This window comes from Xenia sp. Carnegie-2017, unplaced genomic scaffold (genome assembly GCF_021976095.1).
Source record: "Xenia sp. Carnegie-2017 unplaced genomic scaffold, XeniaSp_v1 HiC_scaffold_6, whole genome shotgun sequence".
In the NCBI taxonomy this organism is placed as follows: Eukaryota; Metazoa; Cnidaria; class Anthozoa; order Malacalcyonacea; family Xeniidae; genus Xenia; species Xenia sp. Carnegie-2017.
The window spans coordinates 22,084,174-22,103,230 of NW_025813526.1; the positions used below are offsets into that span (position 1 = coordinate 22,084,174).

The 19,057-nt window shown below is 33.4% G+C and overlaps 3 protein-coding genes and 2 long non-coding RNA genes across 5 annotated transcripts; 2 read left to right on the forward strand and 3 right to left on the reverse strand.

The window, feature by feature from the left end:
* Positions 1-97: 97 nt before the first annotated feature.
* On the forward strand, positions 98-3,172 carry LOC124457350 (the record flags this gene model as incomplete). The annotated part of the gene is made up of 2 exons (XM_047007618.1): positions 98-873; positions 3,043-3,172. Coding segments are annotated over 2 exons (906 nt in total), but the record flags the coding sequence as incomplete, so codon positions are not given.
* A 774-nt stretch (positions 3,173-3,946) lies between these two features.
* On the reverse strand, positions 3,947-5,461 carry LOC124457603 (protein ADP-ribosylarginine hydrolase-like). The gene is made up of 2 exons (XM_047007825.1): positions 4,814-5,461; positions 3,947-4,197 (listed from the first exon to the last, which is right to left on the reverse strand). Exons 1-2 carry the CDS (start codon positions 5,325-5,327, stop codon positions 3,998-4,000), a joined length of 714 nt encoding a protein of 237 aa, XP_046863781.1. The 5' UTR covers positions 5,328-5,461; the 3' UTR covers positions 3,947-3,997.
* On the forward strand, positions 4,384-6,079 carry LOC124457625. Its single transcript, XR_006952698.1, has 2 exons — positions 4,384-4,508; positions 5,832-6,079. It is a non-coding gene; the product is annotated as an uncharacterized LOC124457625 (long non-coding RNA).
* LOC124457602 (serine/threonine-protein kinase/endoribonuclease IRE1-like) lies at positions 5,595-14,247 on the reverse strand. Its single transcript, XM_047007824.1, has 8 exons — positions 13,308-14,247; positions 12,095-12,804; positions 11,430-12,006; positions 10,529-10,543; positions 9,763-9,825; positions 7,913-7,966; positions 6,795-7,501; positions 5,595-6,404 (listed from the first exon to the last, which is right to left on the reverse strand). Exons 1-8 carry the CDS (start codon positions 14,158-14,160, stop codon positions 6,183-6,185), a joined length of 3,201 nt encoding a protein of 1,066 aa, XP_046863780.1. The 5' UTR covers positions 14,161-14,247; the 3' UTR covers positions 5,595-6,182.
* Positions 14,248-17,437: 3,190 nt separating this feature from the next.
* Positions 17,438-18,646, reverse strand: LOC124457624. Its single transcript, XR_006952697.1, has 2 exons — positions 18,440-18,646; positions 17,438-17,795 (listed from the first exon to the last, which is right to left on the reverse strand). It is a non-coding gene; the product is annotated as an uncharacterized LOC124457624 (long non-coding RNA).
* Positions 18,647-19,057: the final 411 nt, after the last annotated feature.

Consider the following 19,057-nt stretch of genomic DNA (forward strand, 5'->3'; position numbering starts at 1 on the left):
AAACAAGTACGCACATTGGTATGAAAGGGAATGCTCAGATGATGATTTTGATGATATAGTCAACATCATTGAAAAATCATTTCAAGATTTAAAATTTTCTCTTGATGAAATCATTGAAATAAAAAATCATCGAAACTGTTTTAATTCGTTCCAAGTTCTTCCTTCAAAATCTAATCATTTTTTTGTTGAACGCACTGAATTACGAAATAAAATTATAAAAGATCTTGAAAAATTAAGAAATGATAACAATGATCAACTGACATACTTCTACATCACTGGTAATCCTGGCAGTGGTAAATCACAACTTGCAAGACAGGTTTGTGAAAAAATATCGTGTGATTGGAAAAATAGAACTTCATTTGTAATGACCCTCGATGGAAAAAATGAGGAATCTCTATTAAAAACTTACTGTGAACTTGGATACCGTTTAAACTGTGACAAGGATATGATTAAAAAATTTGAAGATGAAAATTGTTCCATCGCAGACAAAGTGAAGAATTTGCGATCGTTAGTATCCACACGATTAAAATTCTGGCAAAATTGGTTGATCATTGTAGACAACGTGGCACAGCTTAGCAAAATTTTTTCATTACTCCCCCAAGTTGGTGATCCCATGTGGATAAATGGACAAATCATAGTAACTATCCAGAACACAGATGCCGTACCTCAAGACGATGAGTTTAACAAACATATTTCTATCAGAAGTGGAATGAATGATAAAGAATGTTGTCAACTGTTGGAATATTACACTAAAGATGATAATACTGATGATCAATTGTTGAATGAAGTATCGCACGTATTAGGTCGTCAACCTCTGGCTTTGGCTGCCGCTGGTTGCTATGTCAGTCGTGTAAACAAAGCAAACTGCTCATTTACTTGGAAACAATATTTAAAGAAAATATCTTCAGAAGAACAAGAAAAGATGGACGCCACTTTTATTAAATTTAACTCGGTATATCGTAGAAGTATGTTACAAGCTTCACTTTTAGCTGTCAGACAAAAGGCTGAAGAATCCTCAATATTGGCAAATGTTATTAACTTTTTTTCCGTGATATCGTTTGATCCTATACCACGAGACATTATTATTTGTTATGTTCAAAAAATAGATCCCAAACACTCAAAGGAAGATATATGTCTTTGTTTAAAGGACTGCTCATTGCTCTTGCATTCAGAAAATAATGACATTAGTCTACATTGCATTGTTCACAAAGCAATTATTGTTTATCAATCTGAACATTCAAATGAAGAACATGAAATGGAAACTAACGTTGATAAAATATCTAAAGCACTTTACATGTTTAAAGAGAGAGACGACGAAATCAAATTAATGCCACATCTTAAAAAAATTGTTCAATTATTAAAAACCAACAAGACAAAAATCAGCATGAACACTTTACAAATTTTCCAATATTTTGTTGACAAATTAAGACATTTTGGAAAATACCATCTTGCTTTTGAACTATTGGATAAATTTACATCAGAAGAATCTAGTTATGACAAAGCTTGGTATTTTAATATCCTTGGTCTTTTATACTGTGTTACCGGGAAGTATAGCAAAGCTAAAAATCATCACGAAAAAGCTCTGGAAATTCGAAAACAATTATTAGGTCCCAATCATGTTGATGTCGCTGCGTCTTTAAACAATCTTGGTACGGTGTTACATGAAACTGGAAACTACGACAAAGCTATAGAATTTCATGAAAAAGCTCTGGAAATTAGAAAACAATCGTTAGGTCCAAATCATGTTGATGTCGCTGCGTCTTTAAACAATCTTGGTACGGTGTTACATGAAACTGGAAACTACGACAAAGCTATAGAATTTCATGAAAAAGCTCTGGAAATTCAAAAACAATCGTTAGGTCCAAATCATGTTGATGTCGCTAGGTCTTTAAACAATCTTGGTAATGTGTATAATGATACTGGAAACTACGACAAAGCGATAGAGTTTTACGAAAAAGCTCTGGAAATTCGAAAACAATCGTTAGGTCCAAATCATGTTGCTGTCGCTGCGTCTTTAAACAATCTTGGTACGGTGTTGCATGAAACTGGAAACTACGACAAAGCTATAGAATTTCATGAAAAAGCTCTGGAAATTAAAAAACAATCGTTAGGTCCAAATCATGTTGATGTCGCTAGGTCTTTAAACAATCTTGGTAATGTGTATAATGAAACTGGAAACTACGACAAAGCTATAGAGTTTTACGAAAAGCTCTGGAAATTAAAAACAATCGTTAGGTCCAAATCATGTTGATGTCGCTGCGTCTTTAAACAATCTTGGTATGTGTTACATGAAACTGGAAACTACGACAAAGCTATAGAATTTCATGAAAAGCTCTGGAAATTAAAACAATCGTTAGGTCCAAATCATGTTGATGTCGCTAGGTCTTTAAACAATCTTGGTAATGTGTATAGTGATACTGGAAACAACACCAAAGCTATAGAATTTCATGAAAAAGCTCTGGAAATTCAAAAACAATCGTTAGGTCCTAATCATGTTGCTGTCGCCGCGTCTTTAAACAACCTTGGTACGGTGTTACATGAAACTGGAAATTACGACAAAGCTATAGAATTTCATGAAAAAGCTCTGGAAATTCGAAAACAATCGTTAGGTCCAAATCATGTTGATGTTGCTGCGTCTTTAAACAATCTTGGTTGTGTGTATAATGATACTGGAAACTACGACAAAGCTTTAGAATTTCATGAAAAAGCTCTGGAAATTAGAAAACAATCGTTAGGTCCAAATCATGTTGCTGTCACTGCGTCTTTAGACAATCTTGGTACGGTATTACATGAAACTGGAAACTACGACAAAGCCGTAGAGCTTTATGAAAAAGCTCTGGAAATTCAAATAGAATCGTTAGGTCCAAATCATGTTGATGTCGCTGCGTCTTTAAACAATCTTGGTTTATTGTTTAAAAAAACTGAAAACTACGACAAAGCTATAGTATTTTACAAAAAAGCTCTGGAAATTCAAAAACAATCGTTAGGTCCAAATCATGTTGATGTCGCTACGTCTTTAAACAATCTTGGAAATTTGTATAGTGATACTGGAAACTACGACAAGGCTATAGAGTTTCATGAAAAAGTTCTGGAGATTCAAAAACAATCGTTAGGAACTAGTCAGGTTGATGTTGTTAAGTCTTTTAAAAAATCTAGGTGTGTTGTATCATGAAACTCGGAAATATGACAAAGCTTTACAGTTACACTTTGGTAGCTACGTGTATTAAAGATAATTGTGCCTTCTAAATTATGTTAAGCCTATTTTCAACACACAGACCGTACGAGCAATGCAAGGCTTCCTCCTGCCAAGTCAGCACCGCTCTCCCTCAGAAGGTATTTTTGGTAGTGAATAAAACGTTTGCAATTTGCATTTTGTGAGGTAAAATGAACCTAAAGATGTAATGATCTTTGTTTATATATAGTTTCACTGATATCTAGTCAATAAACTTACTCTACAGCCCAGGAATCATCCTAAGTAGAACTTAGAACTGCCCATGCCCTGAATCTGACATTCTTCTTTAGACTTTATTTCTAAAGTAATTTGCTTTTATGTTATAACCAAGTAGTAATTTTTATTGTATGATTTACAAACATACTAAAGTATATTGGGATGACAGAATTTTGTTAAATAAATACTATCCTGTTAGTAGTTCATATTTTTTGATACATTCAATAATTTTTTACCCAGCTCCATAAGCCTATGACCATATTCCAGGTTCCTATAATTTCCAAGGGGGTACACCTTTCATACCATACATACCACCCCACCATGCAGCAGCCAATATTCCTGTACTGTCACTATCTCCACCATGAAACATAGAACAAGAACACAATTGAAACCAGGAATCTTTTGCCATCATCAAAGCATTGTAAGCAATCATTAGTGCATCATGACCACTGGACCCACTCCAACCTGCAAAACTGACAGATTTATAAAAAGCGTCACGTTCAGGTATGTTATATGTTACTGGAAACTTTGGTTCGCGGGTTCCATTTGTTAATCCCCGTAGTTCAAGATATGACTCCCAACTATTTTTTCCCAAGATTTCTTGTTTTCTTCTACATCACGACCAACCTTCTCAATGTATTCCCAATCTTTGGGTAAAACGCTTAAAAGTCCTGCTCCCCATTTTTTATGAGCCATCTTTTGTATAGCATAGGCTGTAAATAAAGCTGCAGTAACAGCCCCTAGATAACCTATAATTAAAATCATTATCTTTAAAGATTGCTAATTTTAGGTCACTAACATTATGATGACCATATTTACATAATAGCAGCATTTTGATATGGATCATGGATTGAATGGATGTAGTATTGAAGACATTAAAGCAAAACAGCAATGGCAATTCAAACAGTTTTTAGAAGACAGAAATTTGGAAGTGTGGAAAAGCAATAAAAGGGATGGATGAAAGATATGGTCATTTAAAGTGAGCAATGTTAGAAGGATGGAGGCATTTGAGATGTGGTTCTAGAAAATAATGGATTGCATAGACATATGCAAACCTAAGGTGAACCATCTTTTATTTCATTGATAAATTGATATTATATAAAAGGATATGAAACATTCACGGTAATGGCTTGATCAAGGAAGTAATCGAAGGAAGAGTTGAAGATAAAACATCTAAGAAAAGCAAAAGGATTGAAAAGCTAAATTACTATAAGGTTTGTTAAAATGAAAAGCAATGCAGATAACAGGAAAACCTTGCAAACTTTATACAAAGCAACACTTGTTGATAGACAAAACACTAGACATTAGTGACTTGATAATTGATACGTGATCTGAAATCGTTGCTTTATTATGAAAGGTGAATACCTGTGGGGTGATTATGAGTCATCCTTTCACTTTCAATTAACATTTCAATTTGATCTTCACAAGGAAACTTCAAACCTATACACATGGATCTCATAGCTGCACCACATCCGCCACCTCGTTCATTAAATGGTATAATGTAACCTTTTTCCTCAAAAGGTCGTAACATGAAACATGCTTTTGTTGTGGTCTGCCCAGGAGCTCTTTCCCACATATCCTCAGCACATTTCTTCTTGTACTTTGTAGCCATAATGCTCAATAATTCTTCCGTTGTTGTCCATTCCGAAACCAACGCTTCTGCTGTAGCAATGTGTAGTACAGTGTCGTCACTAACCCTCCATCCTTTAATGTCAATTTTATCAAGTCCTCCGAGTTTTTCTAGTTCTTCATGAATTTGAGTACCACTGTAACAGAATTCCCACAAACCATTCTTATAACCTAGAGCATCCCCCACTCCACTGAGAACCATAACTGCTTCGTATTTCTCGGATAATTCGACCGTATTTTCAAGAGCCATTTTCAATATGTTTACTTCACCGTAGTTTAATGAATTTATTTGAAACACGGGGAAAGTACTAAGCTTCCCTCAACTTAGTCAACTAATAAAAACGTAAAATCTTTTCTTTGCTTTGTTTTAACCGTTATTTTCAGTTGCACAAAGTTAGAAAATGATTCACCAGATACAAGAGGAGAGATTACGGTTTTTGGTAGAATATTTAAGAAAAGTGTTAAAGCATTATTTTGTTGTTACATGGCTATTTACCGTTAAGATCAAGGTAATCAATAACAGCTTCGCTTTTCTTTCCTTTGCCTTCTTCAAATTTTACAGGATGTGCACTGTCTGAAAAATGTTTGCAACGGCAATATACAGAATTCAAAACATACATGCATTAGGTACAATAAATGAAGAGGAGAACTAGAGTGAAAATAACAAATATATTGTCATTGACCCCTAATTTATAGCTTGGCTATCGAAAATGGAAATTCATTTCTGTGTCTTATCTGCAAAATGTTCCTTTAGAACAGGTGTTAACTTCCAGTCACTCAATCCTATGGTTCCGTGAACTAGAAGAGGCAGTTCCATAAAAAGTCGAAGAAAATACTCTTGATAGTTTCCATCTTTAACACATGATGACAGTTGTGGACGAGGTTTATCATGCCAACGCTGGCGAACGTTTCGTAAAAATCTTAGGCAACCTAACCATGTAGAGTCGGATACTTTATTGAAATGATTAAAGAATTCAGGATCGATACGGTCCATCCAACCTACTGAAAGATTCAACTGCTCATGAAGATTTGAGGGAAGAGAATGTGGAGATGATTTCTTTATTTCTGGTTCATTCCCAACATCACACAGCAAATCAAAATTCTCCTAATCGGTTTGTAGATAAGGGTGTTTTAACGCCTCATTGGCAGATGGCCTGTCTTCAGGTATTAACTGTAGCATCCACGTTAAAAGGTCTTTGAACGTGGCATCCTTGATTTCGTTCAAGCCAACTGGGTTTCCTTTCAAAATGTTGTCCAGTCTATGCCGTTCAATTCCAAAAGGATGTTTCCCCTTTGTTGCAACATAATAAGCCACCATTCCGGCATTCTATTTTCAATAAAAAATGGAGTTAATTTATTTGTTAGTTGCAAAAAATACAAGTTCAGTTCGAGAAAAATCAGAATAATTTTCTCCAATTATAAATTGTAGCCATAAATTTTTTAGAGCAATCTAAATGAGAGACATACAATCGTAAAACCAATAAGGCAATTACAACAATAAATTTACTATCATACATATACATATTTTTATATTTTATACAGTACAATTTGTATTTCGCTACTATATGACTGTACAATGGAGGTAAACAAAAATTTTATTTAAAAGTGATAATGATATCAGTGGCAATGATAATGATATCCCTACCAAATACAACATTCAAATGCAAACACAACATTGACCTGTAGTTGGACCTCTAGTTCTACTTCAAGAACTTACCATAATGTCAGACTCTTTTTTGTAACGAACTTTATCAATTGATGCATTTGATTTGTCATATGACTCTGGAGCTATCCAATATTTAGCTCCTCTTTGTATGCTCCGATGTGTCGAAGTTTCATCAGATAACATATGACTTGTACCAAAGTCAGCGATTAAAAAATTTCCATCCACATCTCGAAGAACGTTCGAGGGTTTTAAATTCCTGTGAAGAATAGGACACGGACCACTGTGAAGATCAGCTAAACCTTTTAAAATCTGCTTAAGAATTGTAGGAAGTGCTTTTTGAAGATCTTGCAAAGTAGAAGATTTAACAAAACTTTCTAACGATTCTTCACACAAATCTAATATCAAATACAAATAATCTGTGCCTGGTTGTTCTTCAAGATACCAATAATTCACAACATAATTTGAACGCTTGGCATTCAACTCATTCAAAATATCTTTTTTTCGTTTGGCTAACTCCGCACAGTTATCTCGAAGCAATCGTTTTACTGCTTTTCCGTAACCATCTTTTCCGAGTCCAAGGTAAACACGAGTTCCATCACTTCCTTTACCAAGCAAAAACTCTTCAGAACAAATAACCTTTACACCATTTACAAGTTTAACTTTTCTTGGATTTTCCTGCCTATATTCTTCCATCATTCTGAACTTTTGCTGGTGCATTATTGATTTATCATAACATTTCCATGGTTGAGACAGCAATTCTTCAATTATAAAGTAAAGTAGATTATTTAGAAAGGAATAATTGAATTTATCAAGAAGCAATTTAATTTTCTAATTATACGCACATTAAGAAAATGTGGCTATTAGACAAGATATAAAATACCTACACCGCTTTGGCAGTTAAGGTGAACTGACTTTTATATTTAGCTACTAAATAATAATATAATAACATAACAGCATGTTTGCCTTGTTTTGAGTTTATTTGTATTAACAGCGTATTTCCCTGCTCCCAAACACACGGATGAGGGATATTTAGTTCAAAGGACGTTGAGAGACGTCAGGATCTTTTCACTTTAAATGCGGAAACATTGAGATTGAAAAATCAAAGATGAAAGCATCTGTCGAGGTGAAAAGAGTTCGGAGAATTAAAGAACGTAATGTTTTATGGTTACCTTCTGAAAAGCTTGTGTTCATCCAAAAGTGTTCATCCAAATTACCATTTGCATCTAAACACATGATAAAGAAAAAAAACGTGTATATCACATGTTACACTACCCAGCTTTTGTAAAATATGAATCAAATGTCGGTCCACAAACACATAAAAGACTAAAAAAATGTCGGTCCGACTAAAATTTTGGGATATTTGATCCAATAAAGACACAATAAAGTTGGTCCCATGACGTAGAACGCTCCCCCTCAAACCTTTCAGCGAGCCATAATTTATTTAGAAGTTGCATCTACGTAACCATTTATTGTATGTTATTCGATCTTGCAAATATTACATGCATGGTTATGCTAATACCGTGTGTTTGCAAAGAGGGAGTTGAACCAGTGAGTTGAACTACCTTACTTTGTGGTTTCTAATCTTTTGGGTGGAAAAACGACAACGTGGGTTTTATTGCAAGTTTTTTCGTAAAACTAATAATTTATTTTTTCATAACACATCATAAATATCTCTTGAAACAGTTATTTGTCACAAAAAAAAGTTAAAGGAAACCACCTAAACGCTAAGTGAAACTATATATTCGTAAACATAATTATTGGCTTTTATTGACTATCAATAATCAAATAATATGTTTTAAAAGGATTTTTTCAACAATAATCTATTTAAGTTCATTTTTGTACGTGTAACGTATACATGTAACTGACACGTTGATCATGACGGTTTTCACTTTCTATACATATTGATTAAATTTCTATGTTTATAAAGTTAAAAATTTTTACATGATTTTGATCCACAACATTTGCATTATTTTTAAATGAAAAGATTTTAGTTGGCTACGTATAACGATGCCTTTTAAAATTAATTTATTAGGTTATAAATTATTGTTTGTATTTAACGTTGAAAAACATGGAAATGTTTGGGCAAGTGTTTGTTAACAAAATTCTTTTGCTTAGCAGGTTTTGATGTGGAAAGCGAAACACCAATGATGACGTCACTGTTATTATCATCTAATAGATAAATCAAATTAATATTTTGCAATGCAATTAAATAACATTACAGCATGATGACAAATTCTAAAACTCTCTCATCTGACCCTTTACAAACGTATAAATAATACGCATGATATAACGACTCTTAATTGTTTGTGTTTGACTTTTAAAGGGAATGTAAAGATGTTTGTGCAAATGTTTGCTAACAAAATACAATTTCTTACGAAGTACTGCTGTAGAAGTAGTTTTGTCAATGTCGTCATAGTCGTTGTCACTCATGGGAGATGGCAAAGATATCTTTTCGTAAGAAGCTGGAAATTAATGTATTACATTATACAGTTAATACATCAGAGCAAGATAAAAGGAATACTTGCCGAGTTATTTCACTCTTCATTACATCTCACATTTTTGACCGTTAACAAAAGTATGTGAATAAGGAAGATATAAACGAATCTCAATGGTTACATTGCATTCTTGTTTGTACTTAACATTTCAAAAGTCAATACAGTTTACGTTTGTGTAAATATTTGCATATAAAATTCCAATACTTAGTAGGTCCTGATGTAGAAGACGTTATACCAATATCAGCATAACTGTCATTATCATTTAGAAGATATAGCAAAGATTTCTTTTCTTCAGAAGCTGAAGCAATGTAAATACGAAACATTTAAGAATGATAATATTATTAAAAAGTATTGCAACAAATGTAAGCTTTTATTTGGTTAAACATCACACAAAAAGAAAGTTCCCTTCTGGCTATTTAACTTTTTAACAGATTTTTGGGAGCTGTAAATGGTTGTTTGTTTACGAGTCAACGTTTGTTGATTGATTTTCTCAATAATAAAAAATCCCACTACATTAGACATACCTTTGAATGTTGATGCACTGCTTCTTGGTTCTTCAAGACAGGTATACGAAAATGAACTTGACTCTAAAACAAATGAAAGGTAGCGTAAAACACATAAACTCTTTATTTGATAAAATTTAAAACTGATAAAATTTGATACAATTTGTTTCGTGCAGACTACAAACTTTGATCGAGCAAATCATTAAACGACAGTTACGACGCGCACATCTGCATTCATATGTGGCCAACATATAGCTCGTTCGTCAATAGTTAAAAAAGGCATCCGTCGTAGAAGCTGACAACTGGCAACCACAGTAGACTCTCTTTTATGAAATTTATGTTTTTACAGTGATTTTCGTCATAAAATTGCTTGCCAAATATGCGAAAAACACATACTTTTTCCTCACTCTCTCTCAAGAGGGGAGAGAAAAATTGTGAGATTTTTGGAAAAGCAGTCAATGTCGGTAAATCTCAGCGGCAATGGAACAAATCCTCCATTTTTTTTGGCGTCAGCCGCTAATTAAAGTCGCTAAATAAAGTTGGTCCCACAACGTCGAACACTCCCCCTTAAACCTTTTATATTTCATTGGATATAGACTGCCTTAAACAACCATAAATATCCATGTACTAAAAACATAAGAACCAAGAAGGATAGAATCATATGAATATTTCAAACTAACTTACGTTTTGTTGAGGGAAGAAAATTTATCTTAATATATTCCGTTTGTTATCGTGATATCTATAAAAATATTCGTCCTTACTTTATTGCATGAGCATAGCTACTAACCTCGATTGATTTCTCCTGAAATATAAAGAATAAAAGTTGTTTTTTCATTTACATATGATACGTCAATACAGAGACAAAAAACTCGTAAAATACTAATTTTGATTGAACCGTTAGAGAACATAAGCAATAAAATATAATGAGTCATGTATAGATCTACATAACTTGTATTATGTTAGATCGTCTGTGATCTTGGCTTTGAAAAAAATTGCAACATTTTTGAATAAGATATTAAAGTTTGTAAGGGGGGCCAAATTTCCGAAGTGGGACCATACTTACTAGGAAGTATTGCCCCTGTGGAGACAAATTTCTTAGGAAATGTTCATTATCTATTGCTATGTACATTGCTGATATTGGAACATTCAAAACTTTATCAACAAGATAAATACTTTTTGTAGTGTGAGGGTCATACTTTGTCTAACTGTAAAAATCCTTACAGTTAAAATACAGGCTGGGAGAGCTGAAGCCCCCACTTTTTGCAAAAAATATATTTAGACTGAGCTGAAGTCGTTGTTTAGAGGGGTATTTTAAGACGCCATAGTAGAATTGAAGGCTTAGCCCCACACTTCATAATGTTGCTTCGCCGTCACTGCAAACACTTACTCCTTGTTTATCTCCATATCAATATTAGTATATGTTAAAAATATATTTGCATTTTAACCATTTTATACCGTCAAAGGGGATGCCGGCGATAAATTGTTAAAATGATTAGCTTGTTCATGACAAACTTTGATGCACAGATAAACAAACATATCGCGACAAATAAATAGCAGAAAATTTACACTTCGACTGTATAATCGACTGTATAAACTGACTGACTAGGTTGCATTTTTACACTTAGAGATTTTTGAGATTGATTAGCTACATCATTGACGAAAAAGAAATAATTTAATAGTTAACTTACTAGCAAATTGTTCTCCCAGATCTGGAGTGGATTTCCTTTCGATATACCTTATGATTCTGTGCACCAGAAGTGGAAGCTCTGGAAAAACTTGCAGGAAATACTTTTTATAGTTGCTTTCACTTGGCGGCAGTTGTGGGTGAGGTTCATTTTGCCAATGCTCGCGAACGTTTCGTAAAAATTTTAAGCAGCCTAACAATGTAGGGTCAAAGTCATTGAAATTGTTAAAAATTTCTCCGTTGATACGGTCCATCCAATTTTCTGGATCATTTAACTGCTTATGGACATCTGAGTGGAGAGGATCACTTATCTCTATCTCCAGTTGATTCACCACATCACACAACATATCAAAGTTCTCTTCAGCAGATTGCAGATATGGATGTTTTAATGCTTTTTTGGCAGATGGTCTGAGTTCGGGTGTATGTTGCAGCATCCATGAAAGAAGATCTCTAAGTTTAAAGTCACCAATTTCTTCCAATCCAACAGGGTATCCATCTAACAAGTTTTTCAGTCTATACTCTCGAGGTCCAAAACGATGTTTCCCTTTTGTTGCAACATAATAAGCAACCATTCCTGCATTCTAAAATATATAAAAGCATAACAGTGTCAACAAAACATTTCTAAAAAATTTGGAAGTAATTTGCAAATGGTTATATTTTTACACACACCATTACATCAGACTCTGGTTTGTATCGTGCTTTGTCAACTGACTCTTCTTTAACAACATACGATTCAGGAGCCATCCAATATTGAGTTCCCTTAGTAACATCGCTTTTATGTGTCTTACCTCCATTTTTCAACATTCGACTAATACCAAAGTCAGCTATCAGATATTGTTCTTGTGCATCTCGAAGAAGATTAGATGGTTTTAAATCACGATGAAGAATAGGATTTGGTTCGCTATGAAGATCAGCTAATCCTTTTAAAATTTGATTGAGAATTTCGGGAAGAGATTTTTGAAGATCCTCCAAAGTGGAAGATTTTACAAAACCCTCCAGCGATTCTTCACATAGGTCAAGTATCAAATAGACATATTCAGGTCCGGTATCTTCTTCTAAGTGGTAATAATTCACAACATAACTCGACTTCTTAGCTTTGATTTCATTTAAAATTTTCATTTCGTTCTCTGCTTCTTTGGTACAGTTATCTCGACGAACTCGTTTTACTGCTTTTCCATAACCATCCTTGCTCAGTCCAAGATAAACACGGGTTCCATCACATCCTCTGCCAATGCAAAATTCATCTGAGAAAATTACTAGAACATTGTTTAAAAGTTCAACTTTTACATTAGGATTATGCCTATACTCAATCATTTTTAACAAGCATTCTTTGTGTTTTGTTGACGGATCATTATATTTCCATTCTTGTAGTTGCAATTCTAAAATTGAAGGAAAAAAATCAAATTTAGAAATGAATGGGAATAATAAAATACATAAAAGTAGTTAAAGATAGACTATTACAATGAGAAATTGGATAGGGACTGTACAATCTGTTAAAAGTAACTAAAAGCAACCACTACATAATAAACCACCTGTTCAAAAAAACAGTTCTAGCAAGAGTGGAGGATAGTTGACAACAAAAATATAATGAATATAATACAACAGGACTATAGATTAAAAAAATAGATCAGCTAATCCTTTTAAAATCTCTTATACAGACACACACTGTCAACTTTTTACTAAAGCTGTGGAAATACTTTAATTTTCATTGGAACAACAGCAATTAAAACTGCTTTTTGTAAAAAATTGAAAAGTAATTCTTTTGAAATTTTGCATTTGCATTGAAAAATGAATGCATTTTCCACATCAAATAATTCTTGGGGAAAACAAGAATTAGGGACAAAATTTTATGTCTTAAGCTGAATTCATGTTCATTCTGTACCTTTGCACTTTTTTCTTTTTTCAAGCTCTCGTAATCTCACTTTCATTGAATCCAAAAAGTAATCACGCCCTTCTTCTTCGAATATTCGTATTAGACATTCAATAGCATTTTGTTCTTTATCTATATCTTCATCTTCTGTGACTATCATCAGATATATTTCATAAATATACACTGCATCCCCCCATTTTTCAAGTTTATCAAACAATTCTGCTAATTCCCAAGAAACAACTAACACTCCATTCATGATTCCGAATGAGGTAACAAGAGACAAGTTCTTCAAGTAATGGTAGACAAAATCTTTACTAATGTTAATACCGCCAACTTTTTTTTGTCGTTGTGGTCGATGACACTGTTTATGTTGTTCTTGTTCTTGTAGATGTTCTTCATGGTTCCCTAGCTGCTTTTCCTCCAGTTGTAAATGTTGCATTTCTGCTTCTAGATGTTGATTTTCAATCAGAGAGAATCCTTTTCTATAATGCTCCAAGGATTTTTCATAATTTTCAAGTAATTTATTCAATCCTCCCAATGCAACATGACAAAGACAGACCATTTCTTCTTTCTTTATACCATCCTCTAATCTTTTAGTGGTAGAATGGATACTCCCCAACCCGAGGTATATTTGATGTTGAAAATATTTAATTTCCAGTTCAGAAGAAAGATTTAAGCAATCATTAAAGCAGTTTATTGCTTCCTTCCCTTCATCAGAGAGCGTGTAAGCATTACCAAGGCCAAAATATGCAATCGTTTTCAAGCTATTTTCGTCGGTAGAATTCAAACATTTTTTGTAATGTTCAATAGCCGTTTCATAATCGCGACTATCCATGCTAACATTCCCTTCTCCCAAGAGCCGCATAGCTGCTGGTTGTGTGCTGTATGAACTTGATTTCTTTTCGTAAACACACAAGATTTGTCGTTGTTTACATTTTGTGTTTATGATGGTTTAGCCAGTAAAGCGGGGTTTGCTATAACGGGCGATGATCGGGACGCGCCAATTAACTTCCTGGTCAGCGGCAAAAGCCTTGACATAATAATCGCTATAAGTACAATATGTTTCTTGTATAAAATTTCATAACACAAATCAACACAAAGTATACAGCACAGCGCCCACATTGTATTATATGTTCATTTGGCTTTTACAAAATATGAGGTTCATTGTCGACAATATGTTTACAAGGTTAAATAGTTGGAATGTTATTAAACAAAAAGAATGATAGCACAGTGCTATACCCAACAACTACAAACAATAACGACCTTATCTAACAACATTTGAGAAATTAACCTTCCACTCCTCTTCCTTCTAAACGAAAAAAGTAGTTGTTGGTTATAGCGTTGTGCTATCATTCTTTTTGTACAATATGTTTCTTCTATAACATTTCATAACACAAATCAACACAAAGTATACAGCACAGCGCCCACATTGTATGACAAGTATTGCTAATATAACCTACTCTACATAAATGCCAAAAAGCAACCCTCATCCTCAGTGGTTTGAACCAGGGCTTAAAAATGATTATAAAGCAAGCAAAACTTTATCATGTATCAAAATTTTATAGTATATCATATTGAATATAAAATTAGTTTTTTCTTGTAATACAGATAATGATAAATGTATATGTAATATATTAAATTTTAGGATGTGTGTTTAAAATGTTTGGTCATATTTGTGAAAATATATGATGATTCTATAATGTTAGACTAATAATCTTTTTCATACTTGTGTTACATTACAATTTTTACTTAAGTGTTTCAAAAGTTATGAATATGGAGTGTCAATTGTGTTTTTGTCTTTTTTTATAAGTGGGTATTGACCCTTTTGACTCTTTAATGGTGCAATTAATAATAACAAAATAATATGGCGTAACAGTTTTTTTAAAACGAACTCAAAATATTTTTTTGCTAACTTTTTGAAATATTTTGCAAAGTGTTTTTTTTTTTGTATACGCTCTGAACTTTCAAAAAGGACTGGGGCGAGCTAGTTTTGCTCGAAAACACAAAAATTACCGAAAAACAGCGTTTTTTGCCCTGACAGCTTCATTTTCAAAGATTCAAACAATATTATAAGGATAGACAAGTGTGTTTTATATCCTTCTAACGAAAAAAAACGAGGGGTGTCAGTTTTGTATTCAAGTTATAAGGCATGTTTTCACGTGCCAAAACAAAGTTCGCCTTTCATCCTTCTAAAAAGAAGCTTAAACATGTACAAATGTCGTTCAAACTTGTTTTATATTAAAGTCCAAACATTGTTTAAGGTTTTTAGACATTAAGCTGGCTTGAAGACCACTGTTTTTTGCAAAAAATCTTGCAATTTCGAAGTGATGTATTTCGCCTCCGTACCTTCAATGGCGGCGCTCATGCAGGCTTCAAAGATGACGTCCAAGTTAGCTTTCCAGTTGTTGTAGAGTTCTCTGGGCTGAATTTTCAGAGCCCAACTAAACTGCGTAATGCCTGGCACTAGAAATGCACAAGTCATTGTTGCTAAGTAACGTTTAAAAATATAATAATTTTGCTAATAACGACGCATTTGACAAATATTACACTAATAGACTGTGGATTATTCCAAAAAGAGTCGCAGAATTTAAAATTTTCGCAAATCCAATTTTAAAGAAAACAAATTTTTCATTTTTGGGAAAATATTTGGTCGGGCTGGGCCCAACAGCCAGACCGCTAGCTACGCCACTGCTTGTGATAGTATGACGTGACATTTATGAATCAGGAGGAGAATTGAGTTTGAAATTGCAAATGGACTCATTCATGCCATCATTGATATTTTAAACATTTAGTCGTTTTGTAACGTTGCAATTATCTTTCGTCGAGCTGTTAACGCTAAGGTGATACATGCAAATTCATAGCATTAAAGAAAAATACTGAAAATCTTTGATTTCTGATTTGTAAAAACAGAGCCTTTGGACCACATGGTGGTGTACAGCAGAAATTCTAATATAATTATGCCACGTTTGAGGCTTTTCTAGTTAAAATTAGACCGATTAACTAATTATGAAACAGAGACTTTGTCGTGGTAACAAACTTAAAGAATAAAGATGGATTTCAAAATAGCAAATACCATGGTGAATGGTGATAATAACAATGTAATAGTTCTTAAAAGAACTGTTTTAACAAGAACACTAACCCAACAATTCAAAGGAACCGTTATTTACAGCTAGAAAGAGACACTATGCATTTCGGCAGACTGCTCGTCAGGTGTCAACGTCTGCTAAATGAGAACCTCCAAATCATGCTATATTTATAATATTGCAAAAGGTCAATGTCATCCCTATTTTTAGAGATGACACTTAAAACAGAGACAGATTAAACACGTAATTTGCCGACAAAAGGATTATATCACCAATCATGTCTTCTGTTTGGCCACGCTTGAAAGAAATGATGTTATTTTTGACGTGTTCTCACACATAGTGATACGACACATCTACAGTGGTTGACCAAAAAAATGTCCCCGTAATGAAATATGAGTTTTGTTTATAAAATCTAAGAATTTAAAAAAAAACTGTTCACAAAATAATCGTAATAAAAACAAAATTTCTAGTAAACGACAATACTTAAGCAGTAATTTACAAAAAACTGTGCATGTGCAGAAATGTCGACGGTCCTGCAACACTGAAATAATTCGTCATGTTTATATATTGCAACAAAAATCAACACAAACATGAAGCAATTTTTAAAACAAACGCAACGTATACATGAAAATAAAGAAGTTGAGTTGTTAAGAGTGACGAACAAGACGCCGTCTACACATATATCAGAATAAAAAAGGCGAAGGGATCGTGAAATTCGATATATGCTAAATGCTGGAGTCAGTTTTTGTGATTAGGAAGTTGCAAAGAAGTTTCTACTAAGTTACTGTGAAGTAAAATACTGAGTTCAAAGTTGAGGTTAACTTGAGACTGTAATCAAACCTCCTAGTGGTAGAAAAAAACAATAGACCACTGAGAGAAGCTATATCTTCATTGCTAAAACCCTAAAGTTAGGTATCCTATAAAAGATTTCTTTTTAAATCTTATAGTTCCAGACTTTGCAGCCTTTAGATAATCTTTGTAGCTTTGCAAATGTCTTTTGTTGATGCTAAGGTTTATTTATGCAAAGTTTCGTCGTATTAAATAATTAAAAAACTGAAATTCTGTGATTTCCTCATCAATCTGATATTGAACATTTTTATAACTTCATCAATACAGTTAGGCAATCAAATAATTCTGGACATCACGTGATACATCAGTGAAAACACAAACTGTGCAACAGCCGTTTCTTACGTCACTTCTGGCATTCAAGACAAAGACAAAACATAAATTTCCATATGACTTTGGAAACTCTCTATAGTTGTCCTTGCTTGATTTGTTATGTCCTCTGAACGCCAGTTCCTTTTGTAAATATTTGTCTTCCTTTTTTTCCTTTTATCCTCATTATGACGTTTCACAGCCTCTCTTGTCTTTCAGAATAAAACTTCCTCGTTAACATCGTTGTCCATAATGTTTAACACTTGCAAATATAAAAAAAGTTATTTCATTTTTTATGATTCTCGAAAACGTCACAAAATGATGCTTTTTTATAAATAGCCAATGCTGTTCGCAGCAGCACACAATCACAAGAAACTATCTTCAATTTCTCCCTTATTGAAACTGTTAGAATCTGCTATCTCTTAGTTTTCTTTTCAGTCGGTGCGTACCATAGAGATGTGTTATAAATTACGAACATTCTGATCTATAATATTTTGCGAACTAAAAGGTCTTTGTAAAAGCTCATAGAAATTATATCTGAAAACTTTTATCGTATTTGTAGATACACGTTCTAAAAAAGTCACGACCAATAGGCAATATTCAACATTCGACTTTACGTCAATGATCCCCTAAAAACGCGTTAGTTTATGAACATAGATTAAAAATTCTCATTTCATATTAAAATTTAATCGAAATAGTGGTTCATGGTCTTAAAATTGATAAATAATTTTACCATTGCCAATAAATTGTCGTACATAGCCAAAGAAAAACAAGATCTTGTGTTACAACATGTTGTAAAACATATATATTTATAATATTGACCCCAGGACTGCCGCCCATTTTGGAGCCTAGTTTTGCCCTTTAAAGAGTGGCCAAATTTGGCCCCGTTTATTTTGCCAATTTTACCTCCAAAACGTAGATGAGACAGCCACAGGTAAGAGGACCAATTTAGCTGCATAGCGAGCTATTTTTCCCTTGTTGTGTGAAATTCAGCTCTAAACAGAATAGGCAATTTAGTCCCAATATTTCATTAAATCGGCCATGGTTAAAAAGCCGTACCGTGCCCACAAAAGAAGTGGAACTACCTAAAGTTTGCAATTAACAAGTCTTGTACAATATATACATGCACATAAATGTTTAACATCTTCATTAAAACACCTTAAACAAATAAACTTCACAAAATATAGAATTGAAATAAAACATGCTCGAATATAGCATAAGTTGGAGACATTTGATAAAACGTACTTTATTATTATAGAATATAAGATTGCTAGTTGAATTTTCAAGCATGCATTAGCTAGTTCTTATGGAAACGACCGCATGTAGTGCTCCTGTCATTATGAATAATTTATGTATGTAAAAGTTTTATCGTGACTTGACATTCTTCGCTTGCAGACTGTTTATGTTTTATAATATATGCTAATTCTTTATGTCAAGGAAATGCTAAATACAAATGAGAGGAAATAATTTCTGAGAGTTTAGACCAAATGAGTGAACTACAAATGTAAAAACAGCTGTCCATTT

Coding starts and splice junctions, on each gene's coding strand:
- LOC124457602 (XM_047007824.1), bottom strand. CDS start 14,160: ATGCGGCTCTTGGGAGAAGGGAATGTTAGCATGGATAGTCGCGATTAT. Junction 7,967..9,762: donor CAGTGCATCAACATTCAAAG/GTATGTCTAATG, acceptor TCATGTGTTTAG/ATGCAAATGGTAATTTGGAT. Junction 7,502..7,912: donor GAACACAAGCTTTTCAGAAG/GTAACCATAAAA, acceptor TTATAATTGAAG/AATTGCTGTCTCAACCATGG.
- LOC124457603 (XM_047007825.1), bottom strand. CDS start 5,327: ATGGCTCTTGAAAATACGGTCGAATTATCCGAGAAATACGAAGCAGTT. Junction 4,198..4,813: donor GACTCATAATCACCCCACAG/GTATTCACCTTT, acceptor TTTTAATTATAG/GTTATCTAGGGGCTGTTACT.